Raw genomic sequence first — 27,043 nt, forward strand, 5'->3', positions numbered from 1 at the left:
CAGAAGCAGCTGTGGAAAGTGGTAGCTGTAGTTTCAGTGTGTCCCCCAACGTTTGCATGCTGAAAACCTGTGTCTTGTGTTAGTTTCGATACTATGATACCTGGGAACTAGTGACGTATGTTAGGTTATATGGTGAAGTTGAATGTAATTCTTGTGGGACTTAGGGATCTGCGATACCAGACTGTTACCAGAGATAAGTGAGCCTGACCCCCGAATTTCTGTGCCATCCTCTTGCCAGATTATCTGTCCTTCTGCACACAGCTGCTTCCGTTTTGCTGTTCTGTCATTCTGCCACAGATGGTGGCTTCCCCACCACCAAATACTTGGGGCCACCCAAGATTGAAATGTCAACCTTTAAAAATGGTGATCTAAGTCAAGCTCTCTTCTTTATAGGGTATTGTTACAGAAACACGGACTGGTTACCATATGGGTGTATAAATGTGACCATAGTAATCGTTTCATGCTAACGCTACGATGATAGAAAATGGTGTACACCTTCAATACACATGAGGAAAATGAATTTAAAAGATTCTGCATCTCTGGAAGTAGAGTAATAATTAAACCATATTTCCTGCCACACCAACTTCCCAGGTAGGTGGCTTTTCTTCAGATTAGTGTGGTGTTTTAACACACAGGGACATAAAGGCATTCTAAGTATTGATGACTGGTTCCCTGTTTCCCCTGCATAGGGTGTGGGTAGTATTTTCAAACTCTTCCTATTGATTTTGAAGCAATTTGCTCTGTGCCCTAAGAAGACACGATGGAAGCAAGAAGGGAAGGGTGACCAGGGAGGAAACGCATACTTAGGGTGAGATAATTTGCCAGCATTAAAAACCGCATGGTGTTAGCTCCTTCATCCCTGGAAAAACACAGCAGAAGTTCAGAAGAGCCCGCTGAAAATATTCCATGTGCATAAATTTATTTTAAACTCTATTATATCACATTATACAAGCAATTAAACATGGCTTTCATGTTGGTGACTGTTTAAATGTGAAAATTCATCATTCGTGTCAGTACTTTTTATTTTTATTTTTTATTTTTGGCTATTTACAAGTAAGGAATTCCTATGTACTTTATATACCTCTGCATTTGTATGTACATATGTAGGAATACATGTCTATACATATGTACACACAGAAATACATCTATGGCCATACACATAGCTATAGATATGTCATATAGAATTATCTCTTCAGAAAGATCTGAACTTAAAAAAAAAAAGAAAGAAAAAGTTGTAAACAGGGTCTTCTCTGTGTCATTTGGTGATGTAGAACAGGACAGGATGACATTCTAGGAATGTGTCCAAGTGTCCAAATACCCTTTTTTAGCCCGGTATCTGTAAAATTCACATGGGATAGAATGCAAAAAAGGTAGCAAACAGGCTAAAAAAACAGGCCCAGTATACAAGTCTCCCCTTGGTTTTAAAAACTTGATGAATGTAACTGCCCATAACGTGCATGCTTGCTCGGTCAAGAATGGTCTATGGATAGATAGCAATTGTGTGCTGGACTGCAGCGTGATTTCACGACAGCGGGACTCCACCTCCGTCAGTCGGCTCCTTGCTGCTGCCCTGTCTGCGGCTGCGCGGCGGTGTCTGCAGCATGCACTGCGCGTGCGCTGCTCGTCATCCACTTGAATGTGCTTTTGCACTGCCCGAAGAAGTAAACAAGATTCAGGTCTTTCGCCTGGAAATCAACTGTCACCTGGAAAGAGAAAAGACATTAGGATCATACACACTTAGGTCATCTATACACCATAGTGCACCGTAGCTCAAGGATTTACCGTATGTCAAAGGCATTCAAAGAATTTGGGACCCCAAAGGAAGTAAAGGAAGGAAAAACGTTTTGTCTGCTTTATGACACGTGAGTCAGAGAGACAATCTAAAGTATGAATCCCACTGGCTCTTGTGGGGATGAAGCCAGGCAACAAAATGCGCTTTCCAATAACAAATGAGAGGTAGGCAGAATATAGTGTCAAAGGCAGAAGACTCCTCCAAGATGAGTCACTTGCCTGGCAGCCCAGCCCAGCCTCTAAGGACAAAGACATGCATCCGTGCCTTGTTCTATGGCCACTGGAACTTTCAGGGGCTCCACGGTTATGTAGGCCCAGTGAGGTGATTAAAATGAGTCCAAAAAAAAAAAAAAAAAAAAAAGTCAGGGGCTGGGAGCTTAGAACGTACATTAGACTCCCAGAAAGTGAAAACCAGAACCCCTCATCCCCTGCATTCTCCCCTTTCTTTAGTTTCCCCCACACAGAAACCAAGTCCATGTGACAGACCACAAACAGAGAGAATGTGAAAGGCAGATACGGGATCCAGCTGGCTACACCACGGTGCTAAACAGTAAGACCCACGCTGGAGAGCATTCTACAGTCTGTTATGCTTGGTAAGTGCCCCAGGGGCACTTCATCGTTTGAGCTGCTTATCAGCTCAGCTCAACAGGTAGACCCACTCAAGTTCAGTAATTTTCCCACAGGCACGGCCAGAGAGTGGCCATTGGAAATGGCAGAATTATTTAGTTTGTATTGGAGCATAAGTCTGGTGTGCATCTGAATTTGGGGTGGGAGTTCAGGTGTTGATTCCTGCAGGATTTAAGTCTATCCTATTTCCCCCAAGTTCAGCCTCTTGTCAAAGTCATAACAACCTGCCCGATTGTCAACACGCAGTGAGGCTGATACAACTTTACCATTCACAATATGCATCTCTCCAGATATTGTTACAATCAGCCAACAGGGATTTCCTTTTCTCTGTATCTCACTTTTCCCTCGGGAGGCAGAATTTGAGGAAAAAAAGAAGCCTTAATGGTTTTGCTCAAATAATGAAGAAAATGTTAAGGAACACAAAAGGACAAAAGACCCTCTTCTGCCATAATATGAGTCTCATGGGGTATGAGAACAGAGGGTTCATCTAGACAATTCATTACAGAGGAAATGTTGGCTCAGAGAAGCTAGGTGATCTGTCTGACGTCATACAACTAGTAACTGACTCTATAGGAAGTTTCAGAGCTTTTCCTGTGGGCCAGGATGTTTGGTGGCTCTGTTGAACTTTCGTGAAATGTACACAGCTTCACTCTATCTGACTTTTACTAATCAAATGTATACCTTTTTAGGCATCACAGGCCTCACACTAACGAGTTGGAAGCATTAGAATTACAATCCATAGAGATTTCCCCAGTGAGCTTATTACTGTGTTGAGAAAGTCTGATCAATTGCTTTAGAGGACCACTGATGAACAATGCAAATCAGCATTTATCTCTTAGCGCATTGCCGATGGTGGGGACCAGAGGCGTTTAGGTGTTAACTCTGAATGGGCTGAGAGGTCTGGGAAACCTCCTTAGAAGGTATGGTGTGATACAAAAAGCCAGCTAGAAAAATGAGAGCTCTTAATAGAGTAAAGCCAGCTGTGGGGGAGGGGAGATGCAGACTTGGACCAGGAGGAAGGGGATACTTGTGCTGGGGATAGAAGAGCAGCCTGGCTGGAGCAGAAGGAAGAGGACGGTGTATATTATCTGAGCCGACATGCAAAGACCCTGTCTCCAGGCCAGAATCTGGCAGGGAAGGAGAAGGCAGACTGACCATGTGGGAGGAAGGACTGAATGGCACTGATTAGCTGGTTTTGGAAGCATCTAAGCTTATTTTGACCCTTGCTAGTAAACACTCTATACTCTGTTTCTGAGTGTTGCATCAGCTGCTCTACACCTGACCTGGGTGTGGCTTCCCCCTAGGCACAGTGGTCACCTACCTTGTCACGGCCACTCATTGTGATGTGCTTTTCCATTCTTCTTCCTCTCCTTCCGTTCTTTCTGGAGGCGTTCCAGTTCAGCCTCATACATCATCTCCTGGATCAAGTACTTTTCTCTCCTCATCCGGTCCCTTAGATCTTTCGGGAGGTCTGGTATCAGATAGGAAATGAGGTGCTTTATACAAAACACGAGGTGCTAAAAACACAACAGAGAACACAGCGGAATCAGAAGGAGGGGTAGGGACCTGGGAAATGGGGGAAGTGGGAAGAGGCCCTCGGGGGAGGTGTGTCCTGAAAGGGCAAAGGGTAGGTGAGAATTGAACTTGGTTTGTTGACACCATCTAGAGAAGAGGACCAGGGGCGGAGGGACAGCGGAGGAGAGATGCTCAAGGCAAAGAAGAACAGGAAAACAGAGACCAGGAGCAAATCTTGACTCAGCAGCTTTCATTGCTTTGGAGCCAACCTGAGCATAGGTCACTTAACTACACTCAAACCAGTCACGCTATGAAGATTAGAATTAGTCTGAAGATTCTGTGTAGATTGTTCAGTGCTCTGCAAAACCCAGTGAGAGTCACCCATGGGCCTGGGGAAATGGCCATTTCGGGAAGACAGGTTCTCTCTTTGGAAAAGTGCCACACATTTCTTACCTAGGAACTCTAGAATGGCACTCGCTTTTGTCTGTCTACGTCCCGACAACTGGTGAATTACCAGATGACATTGTGATTAAGAGTCTTTATAATTTTAAACTACTTTAGTCACAATAATGCCGTGCTGAAGCGTATCGATAAGGATTCTCCGTTTATTTAAAACAAACTCAGTGACACACAGCCCGCATGAAACTCTGCCCATCAAGAGGTTTTTCTGCTCCTTCTAGTGCTTTAAATGGTTAACCACAGTATACAGGAAGGGTACGGAAAGCTCTAAATGGAAAGAAAGCCACTCAGTAGTTTAATGTTATCCTTATTTGGGTTTTTTTCCTTTGGAATGTGTGGTGTGCATGCACGCATATGTGCATGTATGTGTGCATGAGTGTGTGTCCGTCCACATATGTGTTTGTAGATGTGCTTGCTAGTGTGTATGCATGCAGAGGCTACCAGTCTCTGCATGCATGTGTGCATGAGTGTGTGTTTGTCCACATATGTGTTTGTAGATGTGCTTGTTAGTGTCTCTGCATGTTGGGAGTCTTCCTCCATCATATTTTGTCTTAGATTTGATTGACAGGTCTCTCATTGAGCTTATTGTGTGGGCCAGAGTGGCAGGTCAGGGAGCTCCTGCAGCCCACCTGTCTTCATGTCTCCTCCCTGGGTTGCCATTACAGGCCTGTCCCACCTCACCTCATTCTTACATTGGTGCTGAGCATTCAAATGCAAGCTCTCATGTTTGCCTGCAAGATCTTTATCCACTGAGCCAGCTTGAGAATACCCTTTCTTATTTAATTTGAAAACAATGTAACACCAGGTTAGGTTGAGCCTATCTGTTTCTTATTTACTTATAGACAGGGTCTCATGGGCTCAGAAATTTCTATGTTGACCAGGCTGATCTAGAACCCAGAGATCTCCCTGTCTCTGCCCCATGAATGTTGGGATTGAAGGCCTGCACTACCACACATGAGAAACATTTCTTCTTTAAAGAGTGGCTCACTGAGTAAGCATCCTTACCACCAAACCTGGCAAATGGAATTGCATTCCCAGAAGGCAGAAGGAAAGAACTGACTGCAGCAAAAAGTTGCCTCCTGGAGGCCACACGTTCACATTGGTATTGGTATACATGTGCGTGCACACACAAAGAAACAAATAGGGTAAAGATGTCTACAAATAGGGACTTAGCCATCACTTAATTTATTTCCAGAGCATAAGAGCTTAATATCATCTTCCCTTGGCTGTCTGGGGTGTTGGGGCAAAGTGATGATAGAGTTGTCTCAAAGTTTTAAGACACTTCCAGTCCAAAAAGAGGCATCTTCGGCGTGCACAAATCTGCCTCCAATATACATGACAAGACATGGAATTGACTTTATAAATGGAGTTATAGCAATAGAAAATTTCCTAAAAGCCCAAGATAAAATAGCTGATATATTTATACTAAAACAGAAATGCAAGCAATAGCCAGGAAGAAGGCGCTTCCTGAGTCTCTTCTGATTTTCAGTAACCGGTGCTTACGTAATGACACAGTGAGGCACACAGAGGCAACAGGGGAGCATCCAGCTCAATGTCTTCCAGACCATCTGGGAGGACCTGCTGCAGCGTCTTGGAGAGGAAAGGACATCGCAAGCAATATCTCAGCACCTCTGGAAGCAGGGATGGGAGAACTGCATTTCTCTTAAAGATGATGAATCACGGCCCCAGAATATTGAATGTAAGGCCCATGGTTCCTGCTCTGTTACTAAGAGACTTTGAAATGGTTCCTGGAAAACTTGAAAGTTCCAATTAAGTAGAAAGATGAGAGTGGGGCTACATTATGTGGCCATGATACTTTAGAAAGCCAGGGCTGGCGTTGGAAGTCTCTGTCACGTTTTCACGTTACTCCTAGTGACTTCATTATGCCAAAGGAATGAAGGGACTGCTTGAGAAAGCTCACCTCAAACACAATGATGAAAGCCAGCCGAGCTGCGAGGACATGCCAAAACTGCAGTGTGTAGCCATAGGGAGCCAAAGAATGAGGCGGGTCCCGGTAGTCCCGATATCTGTAAACACACGAGAAGGTTGTATCCCCAACCCCGATTCTCCAGGTCCCAAATCTCTTCCATCTTCGTGACGTCTTTACACACACGTTGAACAAATGTTGAAGGGGAAAGAAACCTTTCTCTAAGCTAGACAGCTGTCACTTTGTTTGTCCAGCATTCTTTTATTTCTTTTGGTAAAATAATATCTCTTCTCTGGGTAATCATCCATGGTGGTTGGGCAGGAAATTACTTCTTACTCAACCTCTGCTCAAAAAGATTCTTAAGATACATCACCAGGATGCTTGTTAGAACTATTATTAAGTGAATTATCACTAAGTCTGCAGAAATGCTAGGCTACCACAAATTAGATGGGGTAGCAGGAAGGGAGAGAGGGAAGGAGGGAGGGAGAGATGGAGGGAAGGAGACAACATGTTGCAGGAACAAAAACAAAACAAAACAAAATAAAACAAAACCAAAACCAAAGTAGAACAGAGTATTCTGCTGACTCTGCCCAATTTTGGGCACCTTAATTTAAAAGAAACTTTCTGTGGCAACTGCCTTGAACTGCACATTTTTCTTTGTGCATGTCAATTTACATGGGATTTCTGCTGCCTGTCCTTCATGCATCCTTCCTACCTGGTCTTCAGCCTCTAACATTTGAATTGACATGGAGCTGCACATGTTTGTTGAACACCTATGTGGGGTCAGGTGTCATCCTGGAAACTTCGATCTACACAAGTAAAACTCATTGTTGCAGTCACTGTCACTAACTCCACTACCGAAAAGTGACCCCAGTGTCACAAAGTTTTCATGCATTTAGAGTGATGTGGATGTATTGGTTGTTTGAATGTGTCTGCTGTAGAGAAGCACAGAATTCCGTTTGTCTGAATAAAAGTTGTGATTTGGGGGGTGGGGGGCTTGTAAAAAGTAGAGCCTGACCTCTAACCTTTGGATCGGTATTGATTAACAGACAGTCCAGAATATGTTCCTATAAAGACTGTGCTTAAAATATATCAAGTACTTGAAATAATATTACTGGTCACCATTATCTCCATCAAAATCATCATATTAATTATTATCGTTAGCGTCTTTGGGTGGGTTTGATAATCTACCATGAATCTTTTATCACTAGGGGAATACTGATAATGACTGTTTTGTGTTGAAATTGAGCGAACAGTTGGATGCCTCCAAATTGGTAATAGGAAGCATTGAAATTTCTACTGTCTAATATGTGGTTATTCATCTGACCCCAGAATAGGTCCAATAATTATGCATGGAATTCCAGGAAGAACTTTCTTTAGGGCTGAAAGTTTATGCAGACTCCCCTAACCTCCATTTGCTTTTCCTGAGTCACCCAATAACCAGGGATCATATTTCTCTGCTCCTTTTCAGGCTCTAATATTTCAGAAATACTTTAAGTAGATATTCTAGAAGAAAAATGCAAATATACTTTATCACCACAAAACCTATCCTATAGCCATGAATTGGAAAACGGTTACACTCAGATGCTCTTTCTGCCCTAATTTTGTTTTGGTGCTAGGAATTGAACCCGGGTCTTCCTTATGACAAGCACTGGGCTCTGTGCTCTGGCCCTGAGATCTACCTCAGCCCTGTTGCTTGGCTTTTGATGCGGTCTTCCTGTTATCTGTACCAGTTTCAGGGAAACATTCCCTTTTGCTAAAGCTGCCCTTATTTCTCAAGACGTAGATGACGTCATTGGAAATGTGATTTTCCTAGCATTGGCTATTGTTAATTTATTCCCATTTTTTTTTAACTGTGAAAGAGTAGAAAGTGACTCTTAGCCAGCACAGGGGCTGGCATTCCCCGATGCCCGGGAATGTTACAGCACTTCTAATTTTCAGGACAATGATCTTGTTTGTTTTCAGTTTTATTTTCTGCGTGGGACTTTCCTAAGTAAAACCACGCCTACTTTTTAATATAAACAGCACATAAATATGTTGATTTTCTGAGAATCGTACCTTAGTTATTACATAATCTATCTTTGAATTCTCAATTTTGTGAAATTGTCTATTTCCACTACCATGACACTGCCACATTAATTACTCACTATATATTGTACCTTAGCTTAAATAAATCTCTTTTATTATTATTTCTTCAAAAGAATCTGGACTGATTTTCATCCTTCACATCCACATGTAATGATATTGTGGTCCTCAGGCACACAGAATTGGCCTAACAGTAATTCCCAATCTATAACTAAACATATAGGTCTGTTATAAGTTTCTCTTAGTTATTTACTTGACACTTCCTAATCCCTTGGATTAATTTGGTGGGATCATTTTGATCATTGAAACACACACAGTGGCAGTTTGAATGAGAGATGTCCCTCGTCGGCTTGTGTGTTTGAACAACTGGTCCCAGTTGGTGGGACTGTTTGAGGATGCTATGGAACCTTTAGGAGGTAGATAGAGCCTTCCTTGCTAGAGGAATCACTGGGCTTCGAGGGTTTACAGCCTTGCCCCACCTCGTAACTTCTCCCTCTGGCTCCTGTACATGGATAAGATATGAACAGCCAACCCATTGCTCCCATTGCTGCCATGCCTTCCTGCATTATAGACTTTCCCTTTGGCACCACAGGCCAAAATGAACAACTCTGGTATAAGTCGTAATTGTATTTTCATCACGGCAACAGAAAAGTGACAAATACGTATGTTCACTTACACATCTGTGAGGATGTTCTAGTATTTACTTTTATTTGTGCTTGAGCTTGATGTAAGGATGTTATAGCTTTAGGAAAGATTTATTTTTTTTATATTTTTCTTTCTTATTTTTTAGTGTGTGAATGTATATGCGTGAATTCATGAGCCCACAAAGTCCATAGAAGGTGAGAGATACACCAGAAATGGAGTTCAGGTCCTCTTTGAGAGCAGAATGTATTCTTTAACACTGACCTATCTCTCCAACCCGCAAAGTCTATGACGTCATATATATATATATATATATATATATATATATATCTTCTGAAGCTGTTTTTTTTTTTTAATTTTCTGTTACGTTGCCTGTTTATTTTCACTACTGTACATTTATATGGTGTGGTTATATTATAGTTGTTTTATATAGCATATGTTTAGAATTACTCATAGATTTGCCAATTCTCTACTTTTTTTTTTCAGCTTCTGACCATGGGAAGTCTTTAAAACAAAGCTTAATTCTACCCTGCTTAACAGATCCTCTTTGGGTTGGATGTTGTTCTCTTGTGTACTCTTGGCTCCTGATCCACTTAGTTCTGCCTTTGGGAAACTAATTTTTTTCCAGGTCACTGATCCACTTGAGAATGTGTTTTAAAAATTTAACAGCATGTTCAGATGTTTTCAGGCTGAGAGTCAACTCAGGTGCATTGCCTGACAGATACCTGAAGAAGAATACTAAGACTGCCTTTTCTATGATGAATGTACATGTGTATTTTACACATATGTGTACGTATTCCTCTTGCAATTGAAGGCCTTAAAGAAATGGGAAACTTTTGTTTCAGAAAAAATTAACATCAAGCAAAATGATCACAATTTAAATGAATGAAGATATCAATCCTATTTGTGTTAGTCATTGTGAAAGATACTTTTATTTTATTATGTAGGACAGCTAGAATTATAAAACAAGAAGAAAAAGGTGAAAAGTGTTCTATACTTTTTTATTTTTTCCATTTATCTATTCATTTTACATCCCAATAGCCCCCCTCCCCTCACCCGTCTCCCTCTCACACTGTCCCTCCCCCTTGGTTTAGCTATTAAAGGCTAGGCTCATGACCAAAAATATACTTTATTTTTAATTAACAAAAAAATTTTTAGGGGTTGGGGATTTAGCTCAGTGGTAGAGCACTTGCCTAGCATGCGCAAGGCCCTGGGTTTGGTCACCAGCTCCGGAAAAAAAAATTTTTTTTTAGAAGTAAGCTGTTTTTAATCTATTTTTTTCAGATGGGTTGGCCTCCAACTCACTGTGTAACCAAGGATGACTCTCCTGCCTCCACCTTCAGAGTGCTGGCATTCTGGTGCGTGTCATCATACCTAGTTTTCTGTGTTGCTGGAGACTAAACCCAGGGTTTTATTCATGGACGGCAAGTAGTCCAACACTTGTCCTACATTTCCAGTCTACTGAATGGCTTTTAAATTAAAATAATACTTATCATTTAACAGATAAAACATCCCAGTTCCAGGCATGAATTATCCTTTTTGGAGCTGTTACCCAGTGAGGTCCCATAGATTCTTAAACATTATAGGCTATGATCATTACTGTCTGTTACCCTCCAGAACTTTATAGCAAGACGCTATTGTTAAAGACACCAAATGCTTGAGTCATAGAACATGGATAAATCAAGCTGGTACTGACTTTCTCTTAACAGTGCTGAGAGGTGCTATGTACACTGTTGGAAAGGTAAAACTGGTTATCGTTCTTATCCAGCTGAGAACTCTTTGAGCTACAATAGTATCTGACTTGGTAAGATATGCTCACTGGTATAACAATGACATACTGTCATGGAAGTAACCAACCACTTTCTGATTGGAATTAAGACCTGCTATACAAGCTGGAATTCATACTGGCTCTGTTATATGGCCAAGAACATGTGGGGAGGTAGGTCATAGTCCCCATGGAGAACCTACTACCGTGGGAACTAAATGGGGACAGTATTAAATCGACACCTATAGATTAGTCCATTTCTGAGCACTGATGAAGACGTTTCTCATTTTTTTTTATCATCTTGCAGTAGATGGTGATTAACACAGAGACCGACAATTAGTGATGACTCAGAGAATATCTTAGTCACGGTTTCTATTCCTGCACAAACATCATGACCAAGAAGCAAGTTGGGGAGGAAAGGGTTTATTCAGCTTATTTCCATGCTGTTCAACACCAAGGAAGTCAGGACTGGAACTCAAGCAGGTCAGGAAGCAGGAGCTGATGCAGAGGCCATGGAGGGATGTTTCTTACTGGTTTGCTTCCCCTGGCTTGGTCAGCTTGCTTCCTTATAGAACCCAAGACCACCAGCCCAGGGACAGCACCACCCACAATGGGCTGTGTCCTCCCCACTTGATCACTAATTGAGAAAATGCCTTACAGCGGGGTCTCATGAAGGCCTTTCCACAACTGAGGCTCCTTTCTCTGTGATAACTCCACAAGACATACAAAACTAGCCAGTACGGAGAATAAGGAACTGTAGAATGGTCCATCTTAAATGGGACATTGATATTATTCCCCTCCTCCCATAGCTCAGGGATCATTGTGGACCAGGGTGAAAAGACTCCGAAGGTCAGGGATAGAGAATAACTATAAGGAAACATGCTTTCTGGATAGAGCAAGGCAGTTGCACAGATGAATTCACAGTGGTTGTGACAGACCTATGGAAGCTCAAGCCAGACAAAATACTAGCGTGGATAGGGAAAGTGAGCATGAAGTCCAACCCTTGAGTGAGAAGCTATTGGTAACTGCTATCTGTTGGAAAGACAGTCAGTTTTCTTTAAGGATGTGGCTCTACCGGAACATGGTCCTCCATGCTCCAGGGGAACACCACATATACAAGTGCACACGGACGGTACACATTGGACTTGACAAGCTAAAAGTTTTAAAAAGGACACAAAATTGGGTGAGGAGAGAAATGGAGGTGAATAGGGACAGGGTGAATATAATCAAATTATATTGAATGATATTCTAAAAAAAAAACCTAATGATGAAAAAAATCAGCAGGTGACACTTGATGCCCTCAGAACTGCTTTATTTTTGTGTTATTTAATTTTTACTAGAAAAATTAAAGTGAATGAGACATAATCTATACTGATCTTCTAACGTGATCCATGAAGTCTTTAATTACCTTTATTCTCTCTGAAGCATGGTTTTGGGGGCAAGGAATATAAATTATATTCACCCTTGGTTTGCCAGAACCACGTTAGTATACCAATCATGCCTATAGCCAACGAAAATTTTTAATATATTTTCTGCCCAAACACTGGGTAATTTTTCTTTTATTGGAAACATTTTTTCATACCATATATTTTAATTATGAGAACCACTGCTTTAAACAGACTCAGCCAGAAGGACTGTGGCTCAGCAAAACTGTCCCATGCTAGAGCCACTAGAACTTCGCAGGAAGCCCGGTAAGGTTCCCACTCACCTGCAGTACTTCAGAGGTGTTCCTGAGAACTCACTGCCATCAGATTCTGGCTCAGACCGGTTTTCAAAGTCAGAAATTCGGAACACGGACAAGCTGGCATTTACATAGCCAACCATGCACCTGAAGGAGATGCAGATTGCGTAATTACAACAGTATCCATCCCCTTTAACACTATGCCACTAATGCCTTTTCAATTCATATCTTACTCTACAGCCAGCTATGCCCCCAACGTGGCATTAGGTTTCCATGCCTCTGCTGGCATTTTCTTTTTCTTTGGAACCCCTTCTCCTTTGTGTGGAAGTGCAAATATTACTTATCCTTAGTGATCAACCAAAACACCACCTATTCCGAGAAGAATTCCTCACCCAGAGTCAGCATGACTCACCCACTTCCCTCTGAAGTTCTACTACATTTAGATCAGAATTATCCTTGAGCTGCTACTAGTGTTGGCTGTGTACACACGCCTTTCCCTTGAACTGCAGGATTGTGGGAGTGGATGTCTTACATTTTTTATTTTAGGATCTAGTGGTTTTATGCACCCACAAAATCCAGAAACATGGAATTTAGTTGACTTGATGAGAGGAAAATGACACATCAGAGATTCTATTGATCTTCCTGAATGGGATGAGTAGAGTCAGTCATTCTAATAGCCACTCTGTCAGCTTCCTTCCATCTTCTATTTTTTTTTTTTTGTAGTACAAAATAAGATGTTTCATCACAACATTTTCAAATGATTGTTCTTTGTTTTTACTTTATATTTACTTTATATAATTCTTTAATTAAAAGTAATTTATTCATCATTATTACTAATGTAATAATAGTGCCTGTGTGAGAGAGGGGGGAGAGGGAGAAAAGGAGAAAGGAAGAGAGAGAGAGAGAGAAAGAGAGAGAGAGAGAGAGAGGAAGATGGAGAGAGAGAATGACTCTGTGTGTGTGTGTGTGTGTGTGTGTGTGTGTGTGTGTGTGTGTCTGTGGGGGGGGAGGCATGCATCATGGGGCATCTGAGGAGGTCAGAGGATATCTTGTTGAGTCAGTTCCCTCCGTCCATATTTACATGGACATGGGGTATTGAACTCAGGTTTCAAGGCTTGTGTAGCAAACACCTTTGCCTTCTGAGTCATCTTACTGGCCAAAATGATGACACAAGCAATTCCTGAAGCACGTGGCTTCTTCATATCATGCCCAGGATAAACCACTGTCCTCATCATGGCCTTTACAAAGATGAGCTGATCTCGAAGAACCATTTGTCCAGACATTTGAGGCTTACATACATGGCCAGCAGGGATGCAACATTCTCCAGTCCTCACTACTTCTCCTCGAAATGGTGGTCTAGAATGAATGGATGAACTGTCTAGAACAGGGCATGCAGACACACTAGCAGCTTGATGATAGTTGTTGCAGAGAGAGCTGGTGGTTTGACACACAGAATTTAGTAGTCATCATCATAGGATCTGATATTCACAGGTCTGCCTGTACTCATATCTCACCAACCAGCTCCAAAGCTGTGTGGAGATTAAAGCTGATGTCTTCTGATTTGGTTTAAAATGTCCATTGACAAAAGTCAAAATTCAAATATGACACCTGTCCTATGAACGGCATCGTTCACCTTTTACCCAAAGAAGTGAAAAAGAGGATAAAGCTGTGAACCAATTTACTAAGCATATTCATGTAATGCCAGGCACAAAGCCACGTGGGAAGTGTCTTTGGTGGCTGGTTACTCATATGTACATAGAATTAGATGTGGATCTGGTATACAAGTATATTGTCTTCTTTCTACAACATCTCAATCGTCACGGGAGATGTTATATAACTAATACTGAATTGTTTCCCTAATTCTTTTTACAATGGTGAAATCCCATCACCACCACATCAGAAAGTTGAGTCTGCTATAAATCTAGAGAATTGGGATTTTATACTTTATGGTTCAGCCACAGTGCAGCCAGGGATGTTTGTCCATCTACTCTGCACATTTGTCACAGTTGGAGGGCCATAGAGGGCATGCTTACCACTTGGTTTGCTGGCATATGCTCTCTGCATACCCACCACCATTGAGAGAGAGAGAGAGAGAGAGAGAGAGAGAGAGAGAGAGAGAGAGAGGGAGAGAGAGAGAGAGAGAGAGAGAGAGAGAGAGAGAGAGAGAGAGAGAGAGAGAGAGAGACGGAGTTTTCCTAAAGGACAAGTAGATGCCTCTGAAAGCATTTCCAAGTAAGGAGACCTGGATCAGGACACAGACTTCTCTCAAGTAAGTTTTGAAAATGTCTCATGCCTCTAAATGTGAAAATTCTCCTTTGAGACATTGGCTATTTATTGTTTTGAATTACTTAATGTACAAGATGGGGACATCAGGTGATCATTGTCACCAGGATTGGAAGGAAGAACAGAACCAGAAGTTGACTTTCAGGTTTGTTGATTGGAGATCAAACTTGCTGCTCAATGTCTTTGAATCAGCTATAAAGTTTGCCTTTGAGGTTTTAAGTATTGGGACACTGCCTGGGAATGGAAATCAAAGGTTGGAAAATGCCAGGGGAAATAAGACTGGGTTTATGTACTTAAAGACAAATGTGTTTTATAGATAAAGTGTCTCAGGCTAATAGTTGAGTACAGAAGAAATTATAGGATTTATACAGATATATTCTCTATTATTCATTAAGTAAGATATGCTTGTGATTAACTCTGTGAATGCACAGAGTCCTTGATCAGGGCTCTAACCCTTTATGACATCACCATTTCTGTGGAAAAGCAGCTTTGACTTAGTAATTACCAAGTGCATCTGAATTATGCATATGTCACATGGTAATTCCAAGGTCAAGAGCATTCTGTATCCCTAGCATGAACCTGAACCTTAATGCTTACCCAAAGTTTTCCAAGTTCTTTCCTAAGGACCCCATGTAAAGATACCCCCAAAAAACAGTGGCCTCACCCCAGAAGAGGAAGGGGACTCTGCACCAAACAATGAGCAGTATGAACTGCAGTTACAGAAGATGAAGAACCCACAAAAGGGAAAGGGGAAACCCTCAGAAGAGTTTTTGTACATGTAACACGTAAAAAGTGTTGCCCTAAGCAATTTCTTTTCTTTGCAAACCTGGCTAAAACAGACTGTCTACCAGCGGTCTTGAACACTTGACTACCGGGCATCCAGAACAGGAGAGAGTGGTTCTACCTTTAATGGAAATGGACATGAAAGATGTGGTTCTTTTTTTAAACCACTCTGCAATCTGCTTGGGAACAGCATTAGGCAGACCTAAGTGTGTCATCTCAGGGACAAGGGTCATGGGAACCAAAGGACACTATGTACACAAGAGAAGACATCCTCCATGGAGGAGCCAAGGTAAACTCATCTAACAGAGAGGAGGAGGCACCGACTGTTGTGACACAGAGCTATTGGAAGGCACAGTGACAGGCTTGGATAGGACATTGGATTGGTTTAGGTTCAATTTAAATGGAAACGTGTCATTTCCACAGCTGGTTTATATCACAAGTGGGATTTGATTCTAGCGGCTCATTGCATTGTAAACGCTTACCACCATCTAAGATATTACGGTGTTTCTACTCAGCAAGCTTTTTTATTTCTAGAGCATTTCTAAGTTGGAAAGACAGCAGAGGAAGAAGAAGAGAAAGAGAAAAAAGATGATGAAAACAAAGAAGAAAAATTACTGTAAAGTAATAGGGTGTCTGCTATGACAGAGCTAAGACTCACAAAGGAACACACACACACACACACACACACACACACACATACACACAACCACATACATGCCCACACCACACACCTACCCACACACACCATACTTGTACACACCATACATACAATACACACACACAGACACACAAACATACACACACACACACACACACACACACACACCACACTATATCATACCACACAATTACACACATACGCCACACACCTTCACACACATCCACCTCCCTCCCAAACCAAGAATACTGGCCAATGGATTAGAGACAAGAGCTATAATATGGAATGTTGCAAATGGCTCATAAAGAGAAAATCTTCAAAGAAAATGCCCAGAGATGGACAGAAAGTCCAATAAAAGGATACCAAGGTATAGTAGTTAAATTCTAATCGCTGTGAACACTGCTTTACGACTGACAGGTTGCTAGAATTCTAAAGCTTTGGTTCACTATCAACTCCACAGATCTGTTCTCTGCTCATTTTGATTCTCCAAAACAAAACAAAACAAAACAATTACAAGTTTCTCCACAAGCAGAAGTGGGGAAGGATCAAAACACTTTGTTATGGATTAAACCTGGGAGGTTTACAGTGAGATGAGCCAACAAGTCATTTGGGGCCCTGGAGCTAAGAATAGAGAGGTCTGTGTGGGTGTGGCTCTACCCCTGTGTAGGTTCCAGTGGTTCCAGTGAAGTTCATCCTTATAATAATCCTCTGCTTCCGAGGGTGAGGATAATAAGGCATAGCCCACTCCTCATTTTGAGAATCAAATGCAGAATACATCTGAAAGTGGCTGAGGTGAAGGGAAGGTTTTTCAGGCTAAGTCAAATAGAGGATGTTGACAGTGGTTGTAATCAGGAAGCAATGCCTGGGCAATATAATCCAAGTCTTTCGGTCTTGGGTCTGAAGAGTTGATAGGCTCACTTAAAGTTGCTAGACAATTAGTGTTCAATTAGTGGCCCTGTGGTTAGTAGAAGACTTCGCAGGAAGCCTCTTCAGATGGCTAGATTGTGAGCTACGGCACAGCCTCCATGTGGGATAGTGGTGGAACTGGACCCTGACCAGGTTTGCTTAATTCAGGTGAGTTACTCCTTTTGCCTTCAGTGGCTTAGGGAGCAAATTAATTGGGCTAGGACTGCAAACCAGGGGACAGGACTGCTTTTAGGCGGTGCCAGCTATATAAGATAATTTGCTAGGCATCAAAGACCATAGGTGGACCTCTAAACACCATAGTTAGAGTTAGATCATTAGTGTGACTTTAGGGATTGTTCATGTATGCTAAGACTTCTGGCAAAGTGCAGAAATAAAAGCCAGGTGGCATGTGATTATACCGATTAGGTTTTATCTGACCACATACATTCTAGTCTCCTCCTCAGAGCACAGGACTGTATTTTAATTTGACTGTTCATACATAATCTTCACGCTACACAGATATCTATTGAGTTCCTTCTGGGTCTTAGGTACAGGGGTCCTCATGCAAAATTTGCATACTCCAGATGATGACAGTATGAATCTGAGAGTAATTCCCTTTTTATAGATTCATAACATTTCCATAACTATATGTTACACTAGGTCACTCGTGCTATTTTTGTTGTTACATGCATTAGGAGCTCAAACATTTATGAGTTTGGAGTTGGCAGGAGCCAGACAGTAGGGGAAATACAACTGCTACTCTCACATTAGACTCATCTGAAACTTGTCTGACTTGTTTGGGCTCCAATGCTTTGGTAAATGGGATGTGTTTTCTTTGGCTGAAAACGGAATGATATAATTTCACTTCTCCTACCACAGGCCTTGTTTGGGCTTGCGTGTCACATGCCCCAGTATAAAAGCCTCTTTGTGTCCGGTACCAGGCAATGGCTAAGAAATGGAAGTTTCATAATCCTTTTACAGCACTTACTTCTGCCCAGCTTCTCCTTGGCCTGCACACGGTCCATATTTATAAGCATATACTAAGCGGGGGATGAAGTCGGATGTTATTGCTATGACAAATGCGTTCGTAATAACAGAGAGAATCCCGATGCCTTCGAGAATTCCATACCAAATTCCTATTCAAAGAGAAGGGTGGTGTTAGTTCCTCCAGAGGTATTGAGAGTGAAAACAGCAAGGCAAATCTACCTACAAAAGTCCTTTCATCTTTCCAAATGCCTCCGGCAACAAGGAGTTATTATCTGTGTTTCCAAACAGTTTGGAATTGGAGGAATTTCTATAGGTGCGTGCAAGTACCAATGTACTCGAGGCTTAGGGGTCAGCATCAGACATAAGTCAGAGAATTCTAGCCACTAAGTCTTTCATGTTTTACCTGATAAGATCGGCCCACAGTGTCAAGCCCCTAACAGACTGGACACTCCTCAGTGGTAACGATCAGGTCTCTTCTGCTCTCCTTTGCAGACTGGCCCTGATGTGCTGGCTCAAGCTGATGCCCAGTGAGTAAACACTTGCTTCATTTAGAGGGGAAGAGGCTACTCTGAGAAAAATGTCTGCCCCCGGTTCCCAGCAGAGTGGCACTGCTCATAACCCAAAGATGGCCAAATCATATCAACGCTAAATACTAAGAAATACAAACTGAAAATACTCTGGGGATAAAGGATGACTCTTCTTCGTGGTAGAATTTAATTAATAAACATAGAAGGAATGGAGAGGACTGGAAGCCACCATTAATTGACAATATTTTGAGTCAAAAACCAAAGTTCATTTCTGCCACTAGAGAGAGAAACCAGGTTTTGCTTCACGTGAGTAAAGAAAACATTGGGGAAAATGGGAGTATGGTAGGGTGGAAGCAAATAGATCTATTTTAAAAAGTGATAAATCGGTATTTTAGATTCTGAAGCCTTGCAGCAGAAATGACCAAACTAAGAATCTATTTAGGCACAAATTCATAAAACACTGGAAATCTCAAGCAATCAGTTTGAATAGGTGGCTTTATTTCTTGCAGAATATTATTTAAGACCAATATTGTTGCTTATTCTTCAAAAATTAGCCGAATCAGCTCAAATGCAACCTTGAGGATTCCTAAAGTGTCTGGCTTTTAATCTTTTAGTATTTATTCATTCATTCATTCATTCATTCATTCATTCATTCATTCATTTATTGGAGACAGGGTATTACTATGTAGCCCTAGTGGGCCCAGAACACACTATGTATACCAAGCAGGCTTTGAACTCACAGAGATGCACCTGTCATTGTCTTTCCAAGTGCTGAGATCCAAGGCGCGTGCTGCTGGATCAGGCGGGCTTTAAAACTTTGCCTACAAGCCATTTCAAATCTTCACAGAAGCATACCCGGACCCAACTTACCTATGTCCTTGGCCCTCGAAGCCAGAGGCCTTCTCCACTGAGTCACAAACTTGTAAGCATCAAGTCGGATTTCAATGATGTTATTCAGTAAGGCCAGAAGCGGTGCTAGAGGAAAAGCTGCCACAAAGATAGTCGTGAATCCGAACTGAAGGACTAGGGAGGCAAAGGGAGAGAATGAATGGTGTCAGCCTCCCATCGGCTGTTTCAAAGAGACAGTAACCCAAATCTATCATCGCCTCAAGTCATATTTTGGGATCTATCCAATACACATGCACCAAACCCTGATACTATCACAGATGCCATGTTGTGTTTGCAGATAGAGCCTAACATGGCTGTCCTCTGAGAGGCTCCACCAGGCAGCTGACTGAGACTGATGCAGATACTTACAGCCAACCATGGGACTGAGGTAGGGGATCCCTTAGAGGAAGACTTGAAGGAGCTGAAGGGGATCACAACCCCATAGGAAGAAAAACAGTATCAACTAACCCGGACCCCTCAGAGCTCCCAGAGACAAAGCCACCAACCAAAGAGCATAATGCATGGATTGGTCTATGGCCCCCCATATGTAGCAGAGGACTGCCTTGCCTGGCCTCAGTGGGAGAGGATAGATCTTATTCTGTAGAAAATTGATGCCCCAAGGAAGGGGAATGCTGGCAGGAGTGAGATGGGGGTGGATTGAGGTGTGTGCTCAGAAGCAAAGGGGAGGGGGGAGGTGAAGAACTCAGCGAAGAGATGGCAACATTTGGAATGTAAATAAATAAATAATTTAATTAAAAAAGGAATAATACACTGAAGAAACTTCTCTTGCAGAGAAGAAAGCCATGAGACTGGACAAAGAGGTAATTCTTGGGCCTGAGAACAATGGAATATGAAAGGCAATATGTTTACCTCAGATCCCAATACTTTTCAAATGTCATTCACTAACTAATGGAGCCAGGACTTCTTGGCAGAAAGTTTGATGGCCGGATGTGGTGGGAAAACACACAAGGATACTGGATTGTCTTATGAAAAAGTAAATTGATGCTCAACAAATGATGAGGGCACATCAACAGGACAAACATGTAGGCACTGCCAACAGCTGAAGCTGGAATAACAGGGCACAACAAAATCACAGCGGTACTGGATCATAACCCAAAGAGTGCTAAAGTCCTATCAATATAAATACTAATACATCTAAACTGCAAACACAGGGAATAGAGGGCAGCTCTTCTTCATGGTAGAGTTTAATTAATAAACATAGAAGGGATGGAGAGAAACTTTATATGGAAGAATACTCCAGTTAGTGGGTGGAATGTTAAAAATAGGATATTTATATATTTCAACAGCATCTCCTCATGTGCTTAAGATGCTGATGTGCCATACCCTGATATGATGGCCCCTTTCCTGAAATTCTTCCTGTGTATGCTCTTCTTGGATAGACACTAGATCTCTGCTAGTTAAGCCATCAGAACCGTTCAACTCTAAGTTCCGTCAATGATACCTCATTACTGTCTCCTACTTCTCCCTCTTTCCCACAGTCCCTACTTGACTTTAGACTCTGGCTTTCCAGCTGGCTCTGTCTCTGACATCCACCTCTCTTCCCCACTGAATTGCTATCAGTCTGCACAGAGTCTTGGTTCCAGGCCGTTGTTCACCGTCTCCCTAACGAGAAAAGCTGCAGAAGGTTCTTACCACCTACAGGCCAACTCCTCCTCTTCTCCATACCATTCAAAGATCTTAGTGATTTTTCCATGCAGATTTCTAAGCTTCAAGATCAAATGTCCTTCATGCTCCAGACCTTCTCTGGCCACATAATGGTCTCTAATGATAAACTAATGAAACTCGATCCTTTTTTAAAGGTTAAGCTCAAAAGTGCCCTCTCTTGGGGATTTACAGTTACATGGCTGCATCTGGTAGTTTCTACTGTTGCTGAGCTACACAGAGTGAGTTTATTTGCCTTTATACTTTGGCCTCTCTTTTTCTTTATTTCTACTGGGCTTTGCGAAAGTAGGAATGTGGGCCCCATGTTTCTCCTTCCCACATATACGCTGCAGTGGTTTGTGTACGGAAGGGATTTATTAGGCAATAAATTGGCACATAATGACAATGATGAAAGGTCTGGAACAGCAAGAAAAGCCAGTCCATTATGTGAAGGCAAAACTCATGATCATGGCGCTCAGAAACGTATTTCTATATCTATATTTACATCTATCTATACCTACCATACATATCTATATGTATATGAACATATATATGAACACTATATATATATATATATATATGAACACTTCTTTAATCTGAGAAATGTATAAAAATAGAGCTGATATCATTAGTAACAGTAATATATAGAACGCTTCTGCCTTCCTGTCAGGAGCAAGATGCCCATGTCAGCATTATATGAATGGTTTTAGTACATCATCTCCCTACAAGCAATGCTTCAGAAGGTTCTTACCACCTACAGGCCAACATTTAATGAACAGAAAGGGAAATATAAAATTATCATTATTTGTAGATGATGTGGGAGAACATATAGAAAAATGTAATATACATATATATATATGTATATATATTCTAATTGATATTAGTTTTCAGAAGGCTTCCTTCCTACAAGGTCAACATACACACCAGCGATAATTTTACATAGTAGCATCAAAATAGACAATAAACGGAGGACTCCGTACAGGAGTTTGTGCTTAAAATTCATGAGTCTCTGGGTTCAATCATCAGGATAAAAACCAACAAAGCCCCACACCACAAACAAACAAACAGTATACAAACAGAAATATTGTGAAGGCAACATTATTTGCAATTGCCTAAAATTTATTAAGTTCTCAGCAATAAATCTAAATTCTCAACACAAAATCGTTCCACTAAGACGACTGAGAAAAAAAATATAAAGACAAAGGCAGGGATATCCCACATTCAGGGACTGGACCATATTTAAGTATTGTTCCAATTTTTTTTTTTTTTGGTTCTTTTTTTCGGAGCTGGGGACCGAACCCAGGGCCTTGCGCTTCCTAGGCAAGCGCTCTACCACTGAGCTAAATCCCCAACCCCTGTTCCAATTTTTTGAGGGGTTTAATTAAATTCCAGCCAATATCTCAGTAAAAGTTGTTTTTGGTCTTTATGAATGGGATGGGGGGTTTCCGGGAGGGGGCATAATATTTGAAATGTAGATAAAGAAAATATCCAATAAAAATGGAAAATAAAAGAAATTGGGAGTGTTAATGTGAAATTAGTTGGAACTAATTTTGAAGAAGAAAAAAATTGAAGACAGCATTATGAGTAGGAAGACAAGCTATCAAGCAAGAAAAGATATTTGACTTGCAGCAACTTTATCTGACACGTGATGGTCTCAATATGAGACATATCCATATATCTGCACTTGAATATGTGCTCTACAGCTGGTAGTGTTTTGGGTGATTGTGGAGCCTTTAGACCGGTGGTTCTTAGCATTTTTAATGCTATGTCCCTTTCATACAGTTCCTCATGCTATGGTGACACGGAACCATAAAAACTATTTTGTTGCTACTTTGTAATTGTAATTTGCTACTGTAATGTACTGTAAATATCTGATGTGCTATCTGATGTATCACCCCCGACCCCCAAAAGGGGTTGTGATCCACAGGTTGAGAACCATTGCTTTAGCCAGTGGGATCTAACTGGATGAAGTGGGTCAATGGGGGCTATGGTTAACACTGAGAGTGTGACTGTTTCCAGCTCACCCTGTTTCCTATTGGGATGAGATGTAAGTTGTCATAAACTTCTGCATCCACAGGGCTGTCTGCCACTGTATCTTATCTAATAGGATGGGCTGTGCCCCTCACCAGGAACTAAATTAAACCTTCCTTTCACTGAGTTGTTCTTTGACAGACAGTTTGTCACAATAATAAGAAAAATCAACCAATACAGGACTCCTGTCTATAGTCTGTAAGTAGATGCTACAAATCGCTAGGAAAACAACATCCTCCTACTCCCAAGACATGGGTCAGACAGAAATTCAAAGATAATACATAAATGGTCATAAGCATCTTTGCTCAGTGCCATTAGTTGCCATAAACTTTCATATTAGAACCATGATGAGATGTCACTGTATACCAACTAGAGTATTTTTTAAAAAGCCTAACACTTTAGTGAGATTCAGTGAGAACGTGGATATCAAAGCGGCACGCCCTCTTCACCAGTTCTTAGAACAGGATCGTTTGTGCCTAAGGGAGTGGGCGTGTGGTGATAGAGGAAGACCTCACTTATAAAAACTATTGGGTTGAGTTTGGCCTGTGGACAACAGTTCGCCAGCTTCTCACCTGCATAGATGCAGTTGCTTTCCCGTATAAGTCCACGAAAACCCAGCGGTATACTTGAGATTTACACACTTCTCAAAGTCACTTTATACTGTAATTCAGTAAGTTATAGTATTTAACAATCTAATAAACCCAGGAGGCAATTAGGAAACATCAAAACCAAACCAAAAGGAAGCAGGTAGAATTCCCGTGTCTGTCTGTGGCATGCCTCATGTTGTTCCAAGCTGCAGTGACACCACGAGAGCTGTAGCATTCTACCTACATAAATGTTTCTTTTGGGGGGGGGGAGGGCATTATTATTCATTTCCTTCTTTATGGGAGAGTCCGTTAAGAGACTCGAAATGGTGATTTCTCTTAATGAATTGCCTTTATTAAGTTTCATTATTAGTGCCCACATTGAGTTTTTCTTCAAGTTATATCATTCTGCTGTCGTATAATTGAAACTCTAAAAACATCAATAGATACTTAGGACAGAAGCAATCTAAGAAACATTAAGCATCAATTCTATTGCTCCTTTAATTTTCAAGTTCTCCCAGCTGGGATTGCTTCCTTCAGAAGTAATCCATCTTGCCCAGCTCTACTCTCATTTCACCTCTACATTGTAGAACTTAAACAGGGAATTTTCAAAAGAAGAGAAACACACAGGCAAGCATGCACACATGCACGCACTGTATCTGACGATACAGCATTATCATTATTTCCTCATCACATAGATGCTGAGACTAACTTGAGTTTGATTCTAAGGAAATCTGATTCCTTAACAAGTGTAGCCCAGTCCAAGTCAAGCATTTCTTACTTCCTGTCACTCCCCTCTCATAACAAAAATGGCCACTCTGATGTACTTCTCATGATTCATGTCATGGCAACTGCGATACTTCCTGTGCTTACACTTCCTGTCTCGGGATCTTCCCCATTAGCCTATGCACCCTTGAAAGCTGAGTACTGTGTCATATTCCCTTTTTGTGTCTTTGGTGCCAAATGTAGTATTTCCTTGGCATTGAGTAAGGCTTAACAGATGCCTGCTGGATGTGGGAGTCAATCACATTAAGTGATGATTTTTCTTTCTCTTTTTTGATGTATGGAATTTTCCAACATTTATTTTCCTGTGGATTTAGTTCCATAATGAGGCAGTGTAGGGATATAGGAGGAGGTCTTTGGGCTACAGGGTAGAGACTTCATGAATAGGGTTAATTTGTGTGTGTGTGTGTGTGTGTGTGTGTGTGTGTGTGTGAGAGAGAGAGAGAGAGAGAGAGAGAGAGAGAGGAAGAGAGAAAAAGGTGGGGAAGGAGAGGAAAAGAGACCTAAAATATGCTAAGAAATATCTTTGCTTACAAACTACAAGTTCAGTTCCTTCTGGTGATTCAAGCAGCAAGATACAGTATCCTGAAAGGTGTGAAATGACTATCCCCTGAACTTTGTTCATTTGTGGTGCTAGGGAATCTTACTCGTGTGCTTTTACATACTAGATAAGCACTGTATCACTGAGTTAGAACCGCAGTCCTGGGTCTGAATGTCTTAAGATTTCACTTTCCTTTATGCTTTGGAACACCTTCACATCAGAATCCCTTCACATGCATGGCAGATGATAATAGATGTACACTTAATTGAGTGTAGCTGCAGACCAAAGGCTTGCATATATAATTAAGAGGTAAAGAAGAGGTCTTTCCATACTCATTTCCAGGTATTCATCGAAGAGTCCATAGGCGTTCATTGGCTGAAGATTGTAGTCCTTTTCCCACTGTGGGAAATTTATTTTCCTTTCAGTCCCATGTTCTTGTCGGACTTTTCTTCTAGTCCACCAATTCTGAATTAACCTGGGTGACAAGATCAGATTTTTTTAGAAAATTATACATGATTTTTCCTAAGAATGATGAGAGAATAATGAGAAAGAAGAGAGTAAGCATTTGGAACCACAGTTAAAAACCAGCTTCACTCAGGCAGGAAGGTTGGGATTAGAGAGAGTTCTGAACATTTCTATGAGCATTTCTATGAGCAAGTAGACAGAATGGCTGATGACCTTATTTGATTTTCCCTGTTCAGCTGGTTAGAAGCCTGAGAGCATCATGAGTTGACTCAATACCAAGGCAACACCTTAGACATTCAACAGTTAGAAGGTCTAGTTTACATGGCTTAACTTTGTCCTCATTTGCAGTCCTATCACATGGGTGACCATGATCACTACAGTCTGACTCCAGAGACCTAGCGTATCTGAAGATCACAATCAGCTTTCTCTCCTGGCATCCAGATGCCTGTAATTCCTTCCACAAAGGCCCAGCTCCTTTAGACTTAAGCTTGACATGGTTTCTGACTCCTGTGGGATGCATCTGACTCTGACACTTGAGACTGACACTTGCTCCCTTGGCAGCAGGCAGGAACACATAATATAATACTAAAGGGGTGGAGCAAATGTCACAGAGGAAGCAGGTCCAAGTGTTCCAGGAGAAAGTGACAAGGTTTTAGTATTTCCAGGAATGGAAATGGTAAAACAAAAGTATATGGAATAAGGAAAAAAAGAGGAAAGGCTATCAGACACTCTGCTTACCCCACATCTCTGCTGTGTGTCTTGACTCATTGGCTGACATTTTGATTAGATTCAATCAAATAGTCCATAAGATGTCATACTTACATCTGTATATTTATTTTTTTTAAATCTTATAGAAAATGTTAGACACTTAGGATAAGATTTTAAAACTTGGATCTAAGAATAGAAAACTGTTGGCCTTGCCTCTGACAGGGCTCTAAGAGAAGGGGTTCCTCGTTCAGCAAGTCCCAGGTACTTGTCCTCCCTGAGTCCTGGAGAGCTGTGTCCCTCCAGAGTCACCGAGCTGACATGGAGACCAACCGGTGTGGAATCCCAGCAGACACAGAAAGTACGTGATGTGTCCTTAAAGCCAGGCTGAGCAGAAGAGGCTGTCACAGCAAAGCTAAAGGCCATTTTTTACAGAAATGACAAGAAGATTCTGCCCACTGTTTTCAACCAGAAAACCGTATCACTGAGTGATGATGATATGCTCTTTTGAGTCTCTGACATTATCTCCTTTTCTTACTTTCCTTTTGCTGTAGTCTGAACTTGCAATGCTTTCTTTTGTAAAATTAAGATTCAGATTTTTTTCATGGAAATGGGAATAAAGATCTTATAAATAATGAAATAGCCAAGGGCTTGCAGTACTGGAACCCAAAAAGTGAAAAGCACCATTAAAGCATGCTCACACACACATCCAGAGTACGAAAATGCATAGAAGTCTCATAAAGAATAT

The 27,043-nt window shown here is 41.4% G+C and overlaps 1 protein-coding gene across 4 annotated transcripts in view; it reads right to left on the bottom strand.

The window, feature by feature from the left end:
* Positions 1 to 894: 894 nt before the first annotated feature.
* Positions 895 to 27,043, bottom strand: part of Ano4 (anoctamin 4) — a 398,260-nt gene continuing 372,111 nt past the window's right edge. For all 4 annotated transcript variants that reach the window (XM_032911022.1, XM_032911030.1, XM_032911017.1 and 1 more), the window contains 7 exons: positions 25,458 to 25,600; positions 19,507 to 19,659; positions 18,111 to 18,258; positions 12,520 to 12,639; positions 6,314 to 6,419; positions 3,740 to 3,935; positions 895 to 1,703 (listed from right to left, as the gene is read on the bottom strand). In XM_032911022.1, coding sequence (XP_032766913.1) covers positions 3,744 to 3,935; positions 6,314 to 6,419; positions 12,520 to 12,639; positions 18,111 to 18,258; positions 19,507 to 19,659; positions 25,458 to 25,600 — 862 coding nt within the window. In that variant the 3' untranslated portion in view covers positions 895 to 1,703; positions 3,740 to 3,743. The remainder of the gene's footprint in view (positions 1,704 to 3,739; positions 3,936 to 6,313; positions 6,420 to 12,519; positions 12,640 to 18,110; positions 18,259 to 19,506; positions 19,660 to 25,457; positions 25,601 to 27,043) is intronic.

This window comes from Rattus rattus, chromosome 1 (genome assembly GCF_011064425.1).
Source record: "Rattus rattus isolate New Zealand chromosome 1, Rrattus_CSIRO_v1, whole genome shotgun sequence".
Classification (NCBI taxonomy): domain Eukaryota; kingdom Metazoa; phylum Chordata; class Mammalia; order Rodentia; family Muridae; genus Rattus; species Rattus rattus.